Source organism: Physella acuta, unplaced genomic scaffold (assembly GCF_028476545.2).
Source record: "Physella acuta isolate Inbredline_101_S28 unplaced genomic scaffold, ASM2847654v3 ptg000248l, whole genome shotgun sequence".
In the NCBI taxonomy this organism is placed as follows: domain Eukaryota; kingdom Metazoa; phylum Mollusca; class Gastropoda; family Physidae; genus Physella; species Physella acuta.
The window spans coordinates 43,088-63,942 of NW_026731767.1; the positions used below are offsets into that span (position 1 = coordinate 43,088).

General features: G+C 42.6%; 1 protein-coding gene across 1 annotated transcript; it reads right to left on the minus strand.

The window, feature by feature from the left end:
- Positions 1-6,122: 6,122 nt before the first annotated feature.
- LOC131938567 (neurofilament heavy polypeptide-like) lies at positions 6,123-11,328 on the minus strand. Its single transcript, XM_059296652.1, has 6 exons — positions 11,324-11,328; positions 10,291-11,026; positions 9,961-10,241; positions 9,336-9,916; positions 9,163-9,288; positions 6,123-6,214 (listed from the first exon to the last, which is right to left on the minus strand). The coding sequence occupies exons 1-6, from the start codon at positions 11,326-11,328 to the stop codon at positions 6,123-6,125; spliced, it is 1,821 nt and encodes a 606-aa protein (XP_059152635.1).
- Positions 11,329-20,855: the final 9,527 nt, after the last annotated feature.

Genomic DNA, 20,855 nt, shown 5'->3' on the forward strand with positions numbered 1-20,855 from the left:
AAAAAACACGATGAAGACTGAGTAGACTAGAACATTCTCCTCAATTGTATTCTATAACGAATTTAAAACCTACATACTTCAGACTAAATAATTTTTACACGTTACCATACAAATATAACTTACGCACATATATCTAAAATCTTAGCTTGTTTTCAATTTCTGAAAACATACAATTTTAAAAAATGTCCATTAAAAAAAAACAATACATTTGTCACTTTTTTTTCTGTGGCTTTTTTATTGTGAGAATTTGAAAACAATCACACTAATTAGCGTAGCAATATTCAGTGAATATTTGTACGGTATAAATCATTACGTAAACACACTAGACTTTGAACGTTTCAGGTTTGTTTTATTGTTACAAGCGTCAAACTGTCAACTACAGGACACACAAAGTGAAAGCCCCGCACCCAAACAGTAATTAAGTAATGATCACATTTGTGTACTGATGGGGGAGAGGGGGAGGGGTGGAAAAGGGATAAGTTTTGTTGAGTGCTTAGATCCAGTTTTGTGAACATCGCATCATGTTTGTAGGTGGATAGGTGGTATTTCTGAATGTGCTACAAAAGTATTATAGTGGTCACTATTGACCAAAGCCAATCTTTCTTTCGGCCGGCAAATCCAACATGGCGGGAGGGGGGAGGAGAGGGGGGGGGGGTTGTTGAAGCACGTTCATATTCACCCTCCCCTTCCCCGCGGTATGAAATAAAAAAGGTTTACAATTTATACAAAAAATGTATACTTAATCCAGTGCTCCCTACACTCCATGAGAGCTGCGAGACCCCTCCCCCCCCCCCTCCCCCACCCCACCCTGCCGGAGAAAATAAGTTATCTAGACCAGGGGTCTCCAAACTACGGCCCGCGGGCCGGATGCGGCCGGATGCGGCCCGCGAGGTCCTCTTATCCGGCCCGCGGAGATCTTTTTGTCCACGGAAAAAACGTTTGTTGTTGATGGCTGAGGAACTTTGGCCAGAAAAATCAAAGACATGCCTGGAAGAAACTGGCCCCCGAACTGAAATTTGATAGTTAATGCGGCCCTCGGACTGAAACGTTTGGAGACCCCTGATCTAGACCATAATAAACATAAAGGATCTCTGTATCAACTATCTATACAAAAAGCACCTTATTTTGTATTGACTAGTCTCACACCACAGGCATATCTCCAGGGTACTTGGGTAGAGGCGGTGTTTTTTCTGATTGTGTTTTTGTTGTGTTGGTGGCATCAATGACCCGTGACGAAAAGATTCTCCAAGAATGAAGTTTGATCTAATGAGCCCAGTTTTTACACCTGGGCAGCCCCACCTGACACCCCCCACCTAGCGTCCCCTGACGCCATGCACCTAGCGTCACCTTCTTGAATCCACCTTGTGTTTTTTGTTTGTGATCTCACGGCACCCATCACGCGACAACAATGCGACATGACGTCATTGATACACCGCGAGCCGCCTCCGGCGCGTCATACTGTCTTCAGACGTCTATGACGTCAAAGATCTCCAACAATGGACGGTCTCTGGGCACGTGATCAGGGATGTCCCCCACATTTCACCGTCTATAAAGTTGGCAGCGCTAGATTTCAGTCACTCAAAGATTCTCTCTCCGATCTACAAGTTAAATTCATTATCTTCGTCATCTCTCTAAGAGACTAGGTATGTGTACCTTTATTTTGATGTCATATATGTTCTATATAAATTTAGTAATGTTTCATAACAATTTTTAAAGAAAAGTAAGTTTCATAAATATTTCAAGGATTAACCAATTTTATATTTAAAGTTTTCAGTGTTTTAAATTTAAAAAAGGAGTTTGATTTTAAAATATGTAACGTTGATTTTAAAAGGGTTTTAATGTAACTAAGGGTTTCTATGATAAAAGTGTTAGGCCTGTGCAATATACATAGGTTTTCTAGGCTAGTGACTTGATACATCACAATTGGATGTAAAGACAATTGTAGCGTGCTCGATTTGGAATCTTGCTTGTGTTAAATAAAGGTACATGCATGGAACCGGAATTTGTTTTAAGTTTTTTTTAACATTTAAATAAGATTTTGTGTTATTTCGTATTGGAACTTATTGAATGTCTTATGAATATGTTCAAATCTTCGCGTCGGTCTAGTTCAATCAAATAAATAAATTTAGCCTGTCCAGTTGTCATTGTGTATTATCAGTTGATGCATTCAATGGTCAACCTTTTCACAGCGAGTAGAGTTTTCATCGTATATCCAGTTTATACATTTGGTGCTGGTCAACTTCATTATTTAGGTTGTTATTGTGGGTTCAGTCGATACCTTCAATAATTGTTAGTATGGAAAATTTTCTACACCAAGTAACTCTTTATATCATTATATGATATCCAGGTTATAAATTTGATAATGGTTAACCATTTTTTAGGCTGTCGGTTTAGTTTATGCATTCAATAATGTGAATGTGTAGTGTTGTCATTGTGTGTTTAGTTTATACATTAATACTTGTTAACATGAGACACTTTCTACAAAACAAATTCAATCATTATATATCCAGTTTATACATTGGATAATGGTTAACATTTTTTAAAGCCTGTCAGCTTGTCATTGTGTGTTCAGTTGATATCTTCAATAATTGTTAACATATGAAATTTTCTACAAAAAGTTTTCAATCATTCTAAATCCAGTTTATACATTTGATGTTTAACTCGTGAACTTATCCACAGCCTGTAAATCTGTCATGGATTTCTTGACAGCCATCGATAAAGCAAGAAGGTTCTGGATGCCGGACTACGATCCGTCACGACCAAAAGAGTTCCAGCGACTACCACCGATTGCCCGACCAACGGTTGGACCAATAGCACGACCAAAACCACAACCACCGCCCGCACCAGCAGAACCAGAGATACTAGTACCATATGTCCCCATCACGGAGTCCAGGGTACTTGGCTATGTCAAGAAGGTGAGTACTTAAGTTATTTTTATAGCCACCTTTATATGGGAACCATGTTTACTGAGTACTTAATTTATTTTTTATCGCCACCTTGATATGGAAACCATGTTTACTGAGTACTCCATTTAGCTATAAAATAGTCGTTATTTTTCTTACTAGAGCATTTAGTTTCTAATGTCTTTCCTCTGTCATAGAGCTATTAACTATTTGATATCAGTTTATTTAGTGTAGAATTACTATAGTTTAAACTAAGTTACTGACAAAACTGTATGTTTTTTAAAAACAAGGTTGGTTTAAAAAATTATCCCTTCGTCTCCAGTGATATCTTAGTACCTCCCCAAAACCCTCTCAACCCACCCCTTGCCTCATGTTTATATGAATTTATTCCAGAACCAAGCGCAGAAGCACCTCAGTACCATCGACCAGATTGCCGTGTACTTCTATAAACACAAGCGGCAAGTTGAAAGAGAAATTCAACAATTGTCACGTGATAGCCTCACGCAGCTGTGTCTGACACGTCACGTCCTGTTGAGTCTGGTGCAGACCTACTGCCGCTCGTTTGATCTTCTGGTGGAGGTGGAGCCCACCTTCAGCAAGACTGAGCTGTTCAAGTACTTCGTTGAGAACCAGATCAACGAACTGGCCTGTATCGTCCACCGCAAGTTTCTCGCTCTACAAGGGGAGGTTGACACAGTTCAGCCGAGCCCCGCAGCACACAGTCTTTGCTCAGATGTGGCGACACCTTTGTATGTCGAGGTGCAAACAAATGAATTCACGACAAACCTTTCGCAACCACCAACTCCAGAGCCATCTCCTGCTGAGGCTGCAAGAAACTTATTTAAGCCCAGCATCTGGCAACTAACTCCTACTGAAGTTTTACTCAACGACTTTATGGTGAACTATTCTTACTTAACTACAGCTGATGAAGCAACAGATGTCATAGCTGATGAAGCAAAAGATGTCATAGCTGATGAAACAAAACATGTCATTGTTGATGAAGCAACAGCTGTCATAGCTTATGAAGCAACAGATGTCATAGCTGATGAAGCAAAAGATGTCATAGCTGATGAAGCAAAAGATGTCATAGCTGATGAAACAAAAGATGTCACTGCGGCTCCCCTCTTTGAACAAAAGCCAAAAATCTCATTCGCTGATGTTGTTAAGATGTTCACCTCTCAGCCAACTCACAAGAAATCTGCCCACAAAGACGTTGGTTCAGCACTGCAATCAGTTTCAGTAAAAGGAAACGCCCCAAGAAATGTTAAAGCAGCTCTAATAAAAACACAAAGTCAAATCACCCCGACTTCTCCACTGAAGCCTACAGCATCACAGGCAGGGAAACAGACCAAGTCTGGAAATACATCATCACGTCGTAAAAAGTCAACACAGTCAAAGAAATCGACGAAGACATCTTCACGTCCTAAAGAGATGGCCAAGACGAGGAAATCAACGAAAAAGTCATCGCGTCGCAAAGAGAAAACAGCATCATCAAGACAGACGTCATCAAGTGGTAAAGCGGCGCCACCACAACCAATCGCTGTCCCCAACATCAACAGCCGGGGTGAGATCGAATACACAGTCCCAGACTGCCCACAGCTAGCCTGCCGTAGGGAGAACTTCTTCACAACACACTTCATCGCTTGCTCCAAAAAGTTCAAATACCGCCTCAAGTTTTGTTTCAACACCCAAGGTCTGCTTCAAGTCAGCATCTTGGTCTCTGAACCATCCCAGTCCAACATCCAGTGGCCCGTGAAAATCTTTGGCCATGGACTTATCTTCAACCCCGCCTCTAGGGCCTACACCCACCTGTGGGATCTCAAGCCTCAGGACTGTCAAAGGCCGGAAACCGGATCGGAAGTTGACGTGCCGGTGCCGGTGTGCCTGGAGACAAGACGCGGGAAACGTGAGGTCAACTACAAGAAACTGGTGGACGGCAAGTACGTCCTGGACAACAGGATGGTCTTCAAGTGGTACCTCGACTGCTTCAGCGCCAAGAATTACCCAAAGCCAGTCGACGCTAACAAGAATTACCCAAAGCCCGTCGATGCTAACAAGAATTACCCAAAGCCCGTCGATGCTAACAAGAATTACCCAAAGCCAGTCGACGCTAACAAGAATTACCCAAAGCCCGTCGATGCTAACAAGAATTACCCAAAGTCCGTCGATGCCATCAAGAATTACCCAAAGCCAGTCGACGCTAACAAGAATTACCCAAAGCCAGTCGATGCCATCAAGAATTACCCAAAGCCAGTCGACGCTAACAAGAATTACCCAAAGCCAGCCGATGCTAACAATAATGCCAATGCCCTCATCTACAAGAATGTTCCTACCCTTCGCAAGAGTTACGCTCACGCCCTCATGGGTAGATAACTTTTGGATCATCTGGTTGAATGGTTTCCCTTGTCAAAGATTTTTTAAAAATGTTTTTTTATTCTTCTTTTAAATTTTTATAAGTGTCAAATGTTTTTATCAGTCTTGTTTTACTTTTTACTTTCGTCTTTGTTTACATTATCTTCTGTTTGTTAAGTTAACTGTCATTGTATTAGAAATATGAAGTATGTTGCTTTTATTTTATTTGATAAAATATATGTAATTATGTTAATTAGCTCTGCTAGATTTGTAGTTTATTCACATTGCCTGTATTCTGGGATAAGCCATGCTAAACCTGGTCAGCTGCACGAATAAATCACACTTTAAATTCACATTGACTTTCTTTTCTTTTATATCAATAGAGTAATGTATGTAATTTTCAGATCAATTTCACTTAGTTGATTAATTTTTTGCTACTAAAGCCAATCCAGTACCATCTATCCAGTTTGACAAAAGATAGCTGCAACTAGATTATTTCCCTTAGTATTGACTAAATTGTACTTCAATTAGTTGGAGTAAATGTGTTATACGAACATCCCGTCCTCTCTTTAAAATATTTTTAAAATCTATATATGTTAATCATTACTATCTTGAGTGCTTTATGTGTACTACATAAGATTAGACATAATGTTGACTATCAAGACCTATAACTGGCTATAACATCTATTGCATTATCTGTTACATGACTTTTAGTAATACACCCGCCCAAGTCCGCTGTGAAAGACATACATTTTATAATTAGTCTTATCTACATGCTACAATAGTAAAATATTCTATTGCTACACCAAGATTAAAACATTTTGCCGCACCCACCATTTCCCCCATCCACCGTGTGAGTTAGGGTCATCAAATTATCTCATTATCTACAAACCACCACGGTTCAGTATACTGATGTTCATCTACCTGCCTAAAAGCTTGGGTCAGCTTGTGGACCCATTCTAAAACAAAAGAATAAACATACTTAATTGTAAACATACACGATTGTTTACAAGGAAGATTATTAAAAAATCAAGATTGATAACTCCCCCTAACTACCGGACTAATAAAAACATAGTTTAAACAGAAAATATATGCTTAACTAATTCCTATAAATACCCCCCCCCCACCTCCTTTAGAAGTAATTAGTCACCTGCACTCATAACGAAAAAAAAAGAGTTCCTCCCCTTCCCTCTATAAAACAATTGAACTTCTGCTCTGCCAGTACCAACACTGACAACTACATCAACAACAACCACACCTTACAGCAACATTGAGAGCTAGAACTAATATAATGATGTATTAACAGTTAGCACTAAAATCCTACAATAATCCTACCTTTTTCAAATGGGGTGTCAGACAGTAAAAAATCTAATATAACTTGCTTGGGCCAAAGCTAATTCTATCCCAAACCCAAACCCATATTTAATTTGAAACTTCTACCCCAATGCTATTATTTTAAATATTATACACAAACCCTGATGTTGTAATACTAAACTTTGGGCACCTATTTTTGGAAGAGTCCACAAATGAGGAATATTACAGTTTTCCTAACTGAACTCCCTGGACAAATAGTAATTTACCCCCCTTCCTTTTTGTAGTCCACCATCTGACCCTATAAAAAAAATGGACAAAAACCAGGATAACCGCCCTTGACCGTATGATGGATGATTCCTAGCGACAAATATAATTGCCCTACCCACCTCCCCCACCTGACCTACCCAAAGTCCACCACCCCTACCCACCTCAGCAACCCACAGTCCACCACCCCACCTCACCTACCCACAGCCCACCACCCCCACCTCACCTACCCGCAGTCTACCACCCCACCCCACCTCATCTACCCACAGTCCACCACCCCCACCTCACCTACCCGCAGTCTACCACCCCACCCCACCTCATCTACCCACAGTCCACCACCCCCACCTCACCTACCCGCAGTCTACCACCCCACCCCACCTCATCTACCCACAGTCCACCACCCCCACCTCACCTACCCGCAGTCTACCACCCCACCCCACCTCATCTACCAACAGTCCACCACCCCCACCTCACCTACACACGTCCACCACCCCCACCTCACCTACCCACAGCCCACCACCCCCACCCCACCTACACACGTCCACCTCCCCAACTCACCTACCCACAGTCCACCATCCCCCCCCCCCACCCCACGAACCCACAGCCCACCACCCCCACCCCACCTACACACGTCCACCTCCCCAACTCACCTACCCGCAGTCTACCACCCCACCCTACCTCATCTACCAACAGTCCACCACCCCCACCTCACCTACACACGTCCACCACCCCCACCTCACCTACCCACAGCCCACCACCCCCACCCCACCTACACACGTCCACCACCCCCACCTCACCTACCCACAGCCCACCACCCCCACCTCACCTACACACGTCCACCACCCCCACCTCACCTACCCACAGCCCACCACCCCCACCCCACCTCACCTACACACGTCCACCACCCCCACCCCACCTACCCACAGTCCACCATCCCCCCCCCCCCCACCCCACGAACCCACAGTCCACCACCCTCACTGAACCTACCGACGACACTCCTCCATTTAACATTACCTGTCACCTACCGCCACCCGTTAACCCGCAACTCCCCCCTACAAACAACCTACCCTCAGTCCCTCCCCCCCCCAACATACACCACCATACCAATGTTAATGGTCCATGTCCGATATATCTCTGGACGTTTACCGTTGATCTGAACTTTGACCTACAAGGTCAAGCAGGTACTAAACAAAATCTTGCTGACAAGGCAGATTACATTACTGCCGGTTTCTTCTGAGTTTGCTGCTACCAGTGTTTCTTTCAGACATTTTTCTACAGTGAGAGGAGGCGGGGGGAGGGGACGTCTGGAAACTGGTTAAAGTATACAATTTCTAATAACTTTCTATTGAGTTCAGGAGTGGATGCAACTGGTCCTCTAGCTGTTATAGCTTGTAACTGTATGTTGCAAATCTTAGTCTTAAATTTGAAACTTATTTATCTATTTAATCTTAATAAAGTTAAAATCCCCCTTCATATTAGCAAGGTTCTTATGAGTCTTGATGTATATTCTTTTTCTCTAAACACCAATTGCTTGACCAAATGTAAATCTGGCTTTTGTGAAATGTATATCTGTAGTTTCATTATCTTTTCCTCTATGTGCCCATCATACATGCAAGTAAAGCTGAAATAGTTATAGTTTAATATGCTATTGAATTGAATTACTGAACTACAGGCGTTTTGATGTTAGATGAACTATTTTGATATACATATAAGATTGTTTTCTTTGTTATAGAAAATCTGAGGTTATGATTTGATCGTGTAAAATGTAATGTAGTTTTAAAAGAAAAAATACACCCCAGAAACGTAATATGCAAATAAAATAAAAAATCGACAAACGTGATTGATTGTGAGTAGAACTCAATGTGACCTCGACTGTGTAGTGTTAGGACGCGAACATGAACATGTTCCGTTGTTTATCTCGCTTCTCTCTTCCCCCCCCCCCCACCAACACAGCAAACATCGCGGCCTTTTTGAACCAATGTCACGTTGACCTTTTAATTTATGCTCTTCCCCCCCCACACCCCACACCCCATCTACACAATTAATTTGCAACCACTCAGTTCCTTTATTTTCTGACGCAATCCGTTATCAGCCTTTATTGGATACAGATTGTTACCACCCTCACCCCCCCCCCCCCTCCTTACACAGCACGCACTGCCCTATAAGCTATGCCTATGTAGCATGTACTAAATATAATGCTCAATGTTGTTTGTTGGGACAAAACGAACAAGCGACACAAAAATCCTGCAGTTCTCGGCAGTAAACAGATTTAGAGAGAAAGTTTAAAAAAAAAAAACATTGGAGACTTTAGCACGGCTGGAGACTTTACTGGGGACTTTAACACGGCTGGAGACTTTAGCACGGCTGGAGACTTTACTGGGGACTTTAGCACGGCTGGAGACTTTACTGGGGACTTTAGCACGACTGGAGACTTTACTGGGGGACTTTAACACGGCTGGAGACTAACACGGCTGGAGACTTTAGCACGGCTGGAGACTTTACCGGAGACTTTAGCACGGCTGGAGACTTTACTGGAGACTTTAGCACGGCTGGAGACTTTAGCACGGCTGGAGACTTTACTGTGGACTTTAGCACGGCTGGAGACTTTACTGGGGACTTTAACACGGCTGGAGACTTTAGCACGGCTGGAGACTTTACTGGAGACTTTAGCACGGCTGGAGACTTTACTGGAGACTTTAGCACGGCTGGAGACTTTAGCACTGCTGGAGACTTTACTGGGAACTTTAGCACGGCTGGAGACTTTAGCACGGCTGGAGACTTTAGCACGGCTGGAGACTTTACTGGGGACTTTAACACGGCTGGAGACTTTAGCACGGCTGGAGACTTTACTGGGGACTTTAGCACGGCTGGAGACTTTACTGGGGACTTTAACACGGCTGGAGACTTTAGCACGGCTGGAGACTTTACTGGGGACTTTAGCACGGCTGGAGACTTTACTGGGGACTTTAACACGGCTGGAGACTTTAGCACGGCTGGAGACGTTACTGGAGACTTTAGCACGCCTGGAGACTTTACTGGAGACTTTAGCACGGCTGGAGACTTTAGCACGGCTGGATACTTTACTGGGGACTTTAGCACGGCTGGATACTTTACTGGAGACTTTAACACTGCTGGAGACTTTAGCACGGCTGGAGACTTTAGCACGGCTGGAGACTTTACTGGGGACTTTAACACGGCTGGAGACTTTAGCACGGCTGGAGACTTTACTGGGGACTTTAGCACGGCTGGAGACTTTACTGGGGACTTTAACACGGCTGGAGACTTTAGCACGGCTGGAGACTTTACTGGAGACTTTAGCACGGCTGGAGACTTTAGCACGGCTGGAGACTTTACTGGGGACTTTAGCACGGCTGGAGACTTTAGCACGGCTGGAGACTTTACTGGGGACTTTAGCACGGCTGGAGACTTTACTGGGGACTTTAACACGGCTGGAGACTTTAGCACGGCTGGAGACTTTACTGGAGACTTTAGCACGCCTGGAGACTTTACTGGAGACTTTAGCACGGCTGGAGACTTTCGCACTACTGGAGACTTTACTGGGAACTTTAGCACGGCTGGAGACTTTAGCACGGCTGGATACTTTACTGGGGACTTTAGCACGGCTGGATACTTTACTGGGGACTTTAGCACGGCTGGAGACTTTACTGGGAACTTTAGCACGGCTGGAGACTTTAGCACGGCTGGATACTTTACTGGAGACTTTAGCACTGCTGGAGACTTTACTGGGAACTTTAGCACGGCTGGAGACTTTAGCACGGCTGGAGACTTTAGCACGGCTGGAGGCTTTAGCACGGCTGGATACTTTACTGGAGACTTTAGCACTGCTGGAGACTTTACTGGGAACTTTAGCACGGCTGGAGACTTTAGCACGGCTGGAGACTTTAGCACGGCTGGAGGCTTTAGCACGGCTGGATACTTTACTGGAGACTTTAGCACTGCTGGAGACTTTACTGGAGACTTTAGCACGGCTGGAGACTTTAGCACGGCTGGAGACTTTAGCACGGCTGGAGGCTTTAGCACTGCTGGAGACTTTACTGGAGACTTTAGCACGGCTGGAGACTTTAGCACGGCTGGAGGCTTTAGCACGGCTGGATACTTTACTGGGAACTTTAACACCGGCGGCATTGGACGTCCACTCTAATTTGTTTAATTCATGTTTAAACTTTAGAGAACTAAAAATTGACACACGCACACATACACTCACAAATACACACTCTATTGTGAATTCGTCAACAGCGCGTAGATGTAAATGAAATTGAAACAAATGCAAAGTGATCTTAAAAATGTTTGATTTTAATGAAGTTTTAACAACTTAAATATAGGAATATAGATCTAGTAAGAAATATAACATAGTAAAATATTCATTTGCTCTAAAATATAGTATTCTTATATTCTGACGTCACAGAAACCAGACCGTGAAGAGTTCCTACGTCAGACAAACAAAAGCAACCACTCGACCGACAACTAACATCATGTGAAAATTTGTTGTCAGAAACTCTACAACAAGGTGGTGACATTTGTTTCATATGTACACTACCAAGTTATATTAGATTGTTGAGATCAATTCAATGAGCTTCCAGAGCTGATCAGTGAATGCAATAAGGAAAGTGTTTCTGGAGTCGGAGAGGTTCGTTCCTCGGTTCTTTTCTTCCTAACCAGAACAATATCAACTCTGCTAACGGGCTCACGATAAAACATGAATGTTTAATGTATTTGAAATAGAGGTTAGACTAAAGAGGAAAAAAAATAAAAGAATTTGTTGGTAAAACAAGTTTAGCAAGCCTCGTATTGTAATATGCTCAAAGATACAGTAGTGAAATCAAATAAACGTGCCTTTCTTTCAATAAAAGCATTTTTTTTTTGCTATATTGAGCAAGAGATTTAATGAGTGTCCACTGCTTCTACTGAAGAAAGTTTACTTAATTTTCTAATATTCAATTCATTTTAAAATATATTATTGTTTATAATTAATTCTTATTTAGTACCGTCCGTCATATGACCCCCCCCCCCTCTGACCGTCCGTTATATGACCTGCCACCCTCTGACCGTCCGTTATATGACCCCCCCTCTGACCGTCCGTCATATGTCCCCCCCCCACTCTGACCGTCCGTTATATGACCCGCCACCCTCTGACCGTCCGTTATATGTCCCCCCCCCCTCTGACCGTCCGTAATATGTCCCCCCCCCTCTGACCGTCCGTTATATGACCCCCCCCCCCTCTGACCGTCCGTTATATGACCCGCCACCCTCTGACCGTCCGTTATATGACCCCCCCCCCCTCTGACCGTCCGTTATATGACCCCCCCCCCTCTGACCGTCCGTCATATGTCCCCCCCCCCCTCTGACCGTCCGTTATATGACCCGCCACCCACCCTCTGACCGTCCGTTATATGACCCGCCACCCTCTGACCGTCCGTCATATGTCCCCCCCTTCTGACCGTCCGTCATATGCCCCCCCCCCCCTCTGACCGTCCTTTATATGACCCCCCTTCTGACCGTCCGTCATATGTCCCCCCCCCCTCTGACCGTCCGTAATATGTCCCCCCCCCCTCTGACCGTCCGTTATATAACGCCCCTTCTGACCGTCCGTCATATGTCCCCCCCCCCCCCTCTGACCGTCCGTAATATGTCCCCCCCCCCCCCTCTGACCGTCCGTTATATAACCCTCCCCCCTCTGACCGTCCGTCATATGAACACGTCATCAGAAAGTCAAGATGACCTTACTGACCACCTTATGGACAAATGTACGTGTAACGCCAGTGGGGGTAGTATCGTCCTGTTGTGTGTGTGTACAATAGGCTATAGTGGACTAAGCCTCTGGTGTAGAGGCGTAACTTACCTACACGAAGCCTGTCACCACACTCCAACCATCCTACCATACCGATCGGCGGCCCACCACTCCATCCCACCTTACCTACCCCACAGAATTTATACAGGTATAATTTATACTAGTACAATTTATACTGGTATAATTTGTGCTGGTATAATTTATACTAGTACAATTTATATTGGTATAATTTATGCTGGTATAATTTAAACTAGTACAATTTATACAGGTATAATTTATGCGGGTATAATTTATACTAGTACAATTTATACAGGTATAATTTATGCTGGTATAATTTATACTGGTACAATTTATATATGTATAATTTATACTGGTATCATTTATACTAGTACAATTTATACTGGTATAATTTGTGTTGGTATAATTTATACTGGTATAATTTATGTTGGTATAATTTATACTGGTATCATTTATACTAGTACAATTTATACTGGTATAATTTATGTTGGTATAATTTATACTGGTATAATTTATGTTGGTATAATTTATACTGGTATCAGTTATACTAGTACAATTTATACTGGTATAATTTATGTTGGTATAATTTATACTGGTATCATTTATACTAGTACAATTTATACTGGTATAATTTATACTAGTACAATTTATACTGGTATAATTTATGTTGGTATAATTTATACTGGTATAATTTATACTAGTACAATTTATACTGGTATAATTTATGTTGGTATAATTTATACTGGTATAATTTATGTTGGTATAATTTATACTGGTAGCATTTATACTGGTATAATTTATACTGGTATAATTTATGTTGGTATAATTTATACTGGTATAATTTATGTTGGTATAATTTATACTGGTATAATTTATGTTGGTATAATTTATACTGGTATAATTTATGTTGGTATAATTTATACTCGTATAATTTACGTTGGTATAATTTATACTGGTATAATTTACGTTGGTATAATTTATACTGGTATAATTTATGTTGGTATAATTTATACTGGTATAATTTATGTTGGTATAATTTATACTGGTATAATTTATACTGGTATAATTTATGTTGGTATAATTTATACTGGTATAATTTATGTTGGTATAATTTATACTGGTATAATTTATGTTGGTATAATTTATACTGGTATAATTTATGTTGGTATAATTTATACTGGTATAATTTATTTTGGTATAATTTATACTGGTCAAGCTTGTGGACAAAGTACGCGTGACGCCTGAAGTTGCGAGCTATTGCAGAATCTGTACAACATGCGATCGTGGACTAAACCACTCGGATAGAAGCATACACTCCACGACACTCCACGTTACCTACCAACAATCTCTCACACTAACCCCCCCACCAACTTTCCGATCCGCAACCCACCACCCTATCCCCCACCCTGCCTACCTGCAGCACCCCACCCCACCTCGCGTGTACACGATAGTTGAAGATCCCTATCGCCATTTTGGGGTCGGACTACAAGGTCAAGCAGGTACTAAACATACAATTTCTGTATGGGCTAACACGGTCTGTCACCTTCAACTGACCATGACGGAGCTCGTCCATTGGCCCTACCCCATATCCTCACGTATCGAAGGTAACCACACTACACACTATACTAACTCTAAACTCAAAGCCTCGAATAGTGCTTCATTAATTCTACACTTTACATACATACACATGTTGATACACACCTATATTTTAGCACAGCTAACATTGAAGGACAATGTTGAACGCTTACACTACACTCGACTGTAAAAGTTCATGACGATATAAATATATTGTAACGCATCTTTTTTTTCTTTTTTTAAATTTTCGGAATAAGAATGTGCATCTATTTCAAATTTATATCAAGCATTTCTCTTGGTTGTCTTTGGTTTGTGTTTCAGGGAGGGGCGGGGAGCAGTAGCGTAGCGAAAGGGGGGGGGGGCGGGCGGGGGGGGGGACATATGTCCCCGGGCGCCGACCTTAGGGGGCGCCAAAATGGGTTGGAAAAATAAATTGTCAGGTTGAGGGGGGTGCAAATCGAAAGTTTTAGGGGGGGGGGGTGCAAATGGAAAGTTTGAGGGGGGGGGGGTGCAAATCGAAAAGTTTGTCCCCGGGCGCCGGGAACGGTCGCTACGCCTCTGGCGGAGAGGGACTTGGAGGAAGATGGGTACAGTGGTTATAAGATATAACAAGTAGCTATGTATAGAAATTATATAGAAAACTATATGAGGAAGAAGGTGGATAACATATCCCAAACGTATGTTTTCTATTCTCTCCTAACCTCCAACCCTAATCAATAAACCTAGCCCTAATCTGAAGCTGACCATTTATACAACTCGATACAGGGCTAATGATAATATTATCATGATGTATACAGTACTCGGTAACATAATTGATACAGTTATTTTAAATTATTAAAAGCTGTATCTTCTCCTCCCCCTCCCCCCACACACCCTCCAACGTGTTGAAACGTGTGTTCACTAACAAAGTTCAAGGTTATTCCTGCACGTAAGTCTCAGGTTGTTTGTGGGGAGTGGCCGCTGGGTGACTTATGACTCGAACAATACAAAGGTAACAATGGGGGGGGGGGTAGTCTAGCCCCCCCCCTCTATATACTATAAATAGCCAGCCAAAAGCCCGGTCTGTCACAGCTTGAAGGACGTTGGAACAAGCGACACGAAAACTCTGTAGTTCTCCCAGCAGTCCGCGGTTTGGGTCATTACAGTGTGTACAGTCCAGGTAACAGGATCAACAGCCTTTACAGTCCAGTGATAGGATCAACAGCCTGCAAGTCCACGTGAAAGCGTAAATAATTTACAAGAATCAGGTGACAGCTTTAATAGATTGTAAGGTCCAGGTAACATTATCTGTTGTACTGCGAATCTAAGCCGTTTCTACGACTTTCATTTTTTTTCCCTTTCGTGCCCAAGACATATGGGGCAGATGAAGTAGAGTTAATCTGTTTCAGTGACCTCGGAATTTGAAGGGTTAGTGTGGTCATCACTATGCACAGCCGCCTTTATTTTTCCCTTACTTAGGTGAGTTTGGTACCCCATCTGAGCTTGGTGAACTCAGGGACGTCCTACTGCATTGAACTCGTATTCAAACTCACGTCTTACTGGTGAGCAGTCTAGCGCTCTACCCGTAGGTCACGTTTTCCCTTCTATCACGTTGAGTATTGAATAAACCATTGAAGTAGAGTACGTCTTTGACAATTAAACAAACAGGTAAGATGATGTGTTGTACTGAGAACCTAAGGCGTTTCACACACATTCAGAATGTGTTTAAATGTTGAAATAATTTATCGTCGATAATAGGTTGTTAAATACATTTAGAATTTTTGTTTGTTAGCTGTAAAATATATGCCGTTCTATGTTATATATGGTAGTAATATAATATAGTGTATATATACATGTTTTTACTACAGTAATTTAACATTGTATACTATCCATTTCCTGTTGGCATACGAGGCTTAACAGAGCTGTTGATTGTTGCCATAGTGGCGCCGAATAGTATGTACACAGCCAAGTTATTCAAACAATTTTAACACACTGTCGTTGTGTAGTATAAGATAGCGTTGTTAACATTGGAGACTGTTAGGTGACTGTTGGTAGCAACGTATACATATACGGTATGGCCGGGAAGATAAACGTCTTGGCCGTCCACACGGGTGTTCTTGGCCGTCCACACCGGCGGTCTTGGCCGTCCACACGGGCGGTCTTGGCCGTCCACACGGGCGGTCTTGGCCGTCCACACGGGCGGTCTTGGCAGTCTACGGGCGGTCTTGGCCGTCCACACGGGCGGTCTTGGCCGTCCAAATTAGCGTTCCATTTAATTTAAACAGCTAAATTATTCTATTAACGAGCATTAATTCATGTTCACACAACTTTGAGCCCCAATTCTGGTGGTCCTGGCCGTCTATATCTTCAGCCTCTAATGCTTGATGTACCCGTCTACGCCGATCTAATGATGCATCACATTTGTTTCAGGTGCCAGCTTGAAGCGCCATGGCTGGGGTAGAAAAAGAGATGGACCAGCTCCAGAAAAGTCTCCAGTCTGGTGTGGAGGAGATGAAGAGAAAGCTCCAGATCCTGGAGAGTCTGAGCCAGGCCAGCGCCATGCTCCAGGACATGCGGCTCTGCTGCGAGAGGCTCCACAACAAGGTGGTGGGCGTCGACGTCACTACGGACGGTGACGTCATGACGAACGCTGACGTCAAGACGAATGCTGACGTCACTGTGCTTGGTGACGTCACTACCAACGGTGACGTCAAGACGAACGCATGTGGTCCACGTGATATACCACATAACCCTACACCACTGTTTTTTCCTCAGTTTTACGACTCTATCAACGGGAAAGACGTTATTGTAGAAAATATATTTGACCTTGCCTGCACGAGGAACCAATTTTTCACGGATTCATTTATACTTGCAAAAAATATAAAATGTCGGCTGTGCTTTGCTTTCACCGCCAAATACGAATTGGACATATTTGTCGGGATACAAAGTCTCGACTCTTCTACTGTGAGGTGGCCTGTAACGATATCCGGTCAAGGTTTTTTAAGACACCGCGGAAACTTGACACTTTCGCCCGTCTGGAAGTTAAGCCCAGTCAGGTGTTTTAAAAGCGAAAGTGAAGTTTTACTGCCGACAAATGTAAGACTTAAAACCCACAGATACAACAAACCACTCACTTATAAATCTGTGGTCAAGAGAGGGTTTGAGGAAAATGACAGCTTGGTGTTTAAAAATTATTTGTCCTGTCGCTTTTGATTTTTCTGATTTATTAATTTTTTCTGTAAATATCAAAATATAAATTTATTGTCGTGTATTTTTTTTTGCTTTGAAATATGAATATGTACGAGTCAAATAAACTATGATCATGATGCTTGACGTTTTCTCCCATCATCATCTTATAAATTAACCTCACCCCCCCCCCCCCCCAATTCCCTCCGACGTCACTAGCTCTGGCATCTCGCCCCCCCCCCGGATGTGACGTAACTGGTTGTCACTTGTTCAGAGGATAATAGCTATCTCCACCCACTGTAGAAAATCATGGACAGTTGTCTAGGTTATGATCTATTCTCATTTAGACCCCCCTCCCCCCCCCCCTCTCCAACCCCCTTAAACTTGGTCATAGGTAAACCACAGGCTGTATTGTTAAATGATGGGAAATCATTTGCTTATGCTGTGGTATTTGGGGTCTCATAGTGCTACCTTTACGGTGCAACATAACAGTGTATCTTACTAAATTGTTTCAGCAGAAATTCATCTTATTCGTTGCAAAAGGTGTTTGAATTATAGCATCGTAGTTCTGGGATGATGAAGATTTTAGCATTGTTATTCATTCTGACTTTCATCAACTTTTCCTTTCGTATCTAAGGCACACGGGGCAGATAAAGTAGAGTTCATCTGTTTCTGTAACCTCGGCATTTGAAGGGATAGTGTAGTCAACACTATGTCCAGCCATCTTTATTTTCCGTAAGGTGAGTTTGGACTCAGGGACGGTCTATTGCTTTGAACCCGGATTCAATCTCAAAACTTTCGGGTTAGCAGTCTAGCGCTCTACCCGTAGGTCACGCTGTTCCTTCTATAACGTTGGGTATTGAAAAAAACCACTGAACCAGAGTATCAATGTGACGATTAAACAAACTACACACATGTGGCAGTCTAGCGCGAATATTTTGGCTGGTCACAATCCTGAGCATTAAGTTCCACAATGATGTATGCTACTTGGTGTGAGTGAGGTAGATCTTCACCTACCTGTTTGAAGCCAGCAGAGTTTCTTCCAGGCATCTCTTCGGGCGGGGGGGGGGGGGGGGGGAACAAAGCCCCCCCCCCCGAAATGTTTTTACCGCCGACCCCCCCCCCCCCCCCCGAACGAAATGACATTTATATAATTTATATAGAAAATATCTAATTTTATCAGTGTCTGTCCCCCCCCCCCCGTAGAAAGTTTACCGCCCCCCCACCCCGAAGATTTCAAGTGCCCCCCCCCCCCCCCCCCGGAGAAAAAAGTCTGGAAGAAAAACTGGAAGCCAGTGACCATCATTTGTGATGTGGGCGTCGGTTCTTTGATCACCCGACGCTGTCTGTTGGCTTGCAATGTTTGCTGACCGCAGCAGACGATCTAAGTTGGTGTACATTGGCTATTGCATGACGTGACGTCAATGATTAGGATGACGTTGCAGTAGGTCATTACAGTCTCTGACGTCACTAAACACGTCGACGGCACCGCACACATCACTGACCTGCTAGTTTCTACCAAATCAAGTACGGTCACTTTAACAGAGGCCAAATTATTTAACAGAGAAAGAGGTCAAGTTAACAAAGATGAAGGCCGATATGAAAGTGATGAAGGTCGATATAAGAGATAAAGAAAATATATATGAGATAAATGCCGATATAAAAGTGATGAAGGCCGATATGAAAGTGATGAAGGTCGATATAAGAGATAAAGAAAATATATATGAGATAAATGCCGATATAAAAGTGATGAAGGTCGATATGAAAGTGATGAAGGTCGATATAAGAGATAAAGAAAATATATATGAGATAAATGCCGATATAAAAGTGATGAAGGCCGATATAAAAGTGATGAAGGCCGATATAAAAGAGATGAAGGTCGATATAAAAGTGATGAAGGCCGATATAAAAGTGATGAAGGCCGATATAAAAGTGATGAAGGCCGATTTAACAGAGAAGGTCAGTTACAGTGGAATGAAAATGTAAAACAGAAAAGTGAAAAATAAAAAAAAACAATGAAAGATGAAAATGCTTTATTTCAATGTACCTTTTTAAAAAGCTATAATATTTGATATAATACTACATCATTTATAAAAAAAAATGAATCAAGTGCGTATCTTATCTTACACAAAGAATTGAAGAATTCCGTGAATCTGAATCAGACAAAATAAATACACGAATTATATTTCGATTTTTTTGGTTATATTATATTCAACTGTAGAGTAATCACACATTAATCACACAATGAGTGGACGTCGACGTCAAAACGAACGGTGACGTCACGACTCTATCAGACGTTATCGTTGACAATATATTTGACCTTGCATGCACGAGGAAACAATTGTCCACAGATTCCTTTATATTGGCAACAAATATCAAATGTCGGCTGTGCTTTGCTTTCACTGCCAAATACACTTGTATTCACACAGGAATAACCACACATGTTCATAAAGCTACACCATTTGATATTTAAGAATTATTATTTGATTACTTTGGTTCTATTATTTTCAACCGTAGAGTAATCACACATTAATCACACATTGGGTGGATTAAAGATAGTCGGAGCAGGAGAGTTTCGTTCCTCGAATCCAGTGCTCGGAAGCGGGAACGTTATAGACTCTACCAATCAGCTCACGTTAAAATTTGAGAATATTTTCTTAATATAAGGCTCAAGTTAAAAGGGGAAATCCCCAAGAGTGTTCTGTGATAAAAACAAATTCTAAAAGCTTGTATAATAATGAGGTTGTAAAATTTAAGCACAGTTTTTACAGAAGTTTTTACAACAAGGCCTACATTAACCTTAGCTGCTCTGGTCAGTCCAGACTGACCATACAAACTTCAAAGTATCATCTCTGACGTAACGCTTTGATTTCAAGAGCTCGTACGTGACGTCACAGTCACGTGATCTAGACGTGATTAAACACACGTCCCCTTCTACGACCGCCTCTTCAGAGTACTTGGGTTGGTCGCAGATCATGGACGAGATGCTCCAGAGCCGGGTGTGTTTCTTGGAGTCGGCGTGATGAACCATGACGTGTCCGCTCAGTGCCAGAGGCCACGTCTGCTGAGATCGTGGGTTCTGTGGACTGGACGACACCCTCAGTTGGATTTGTAGAGCGCCCTTGACATTGACCCAGAACTGTAACCTTACAATGCATGATTGGTCTTGTATGTGGCGGTAGTCGGATAGAATGGGTTGTTTGGATTGGAAAAACGTTGCTGCGTCGTTGATTCTGAACCTGAACCCCTTGTTAGCGGTGGGGTTTACGCCAGGGGGCGTAAGTTTGTGTTGGCGAGAGATTGAGTTGCCTATATAAGCCCCGCCATCTGTTTTGTTTGTATGTGGTTTTAAACTGCTGGAACTTACGCATGTGTTGGATTGGATTTCTTTAGATTCGCGGGACATTTGAAAGGCGATGTGTTCCGCTATGGGTCCCAGAAAAGTAAAAGGTACC

Bases quoted from the DNA above. Each gene is read 5' to 3' on its own strand.
- LOC131938567 (XM_059296652.1), bottom strand. The intron at 9,917-9,960 runs GTTAAAGTCTCC...TAAAGTCCCCAG, and splicing joins GTGCTAAAGTCTCCAGCAGT to TAAAGTATCCAGCCGTGCTA. The intron at 6,215-9,162 runs GTAAAGTCTCCA...CTTTTGTTTTAG, and splicing joins CAGCCGTGTTAAAGTCCCCA to AATGGGTCCACAAGCTGACC.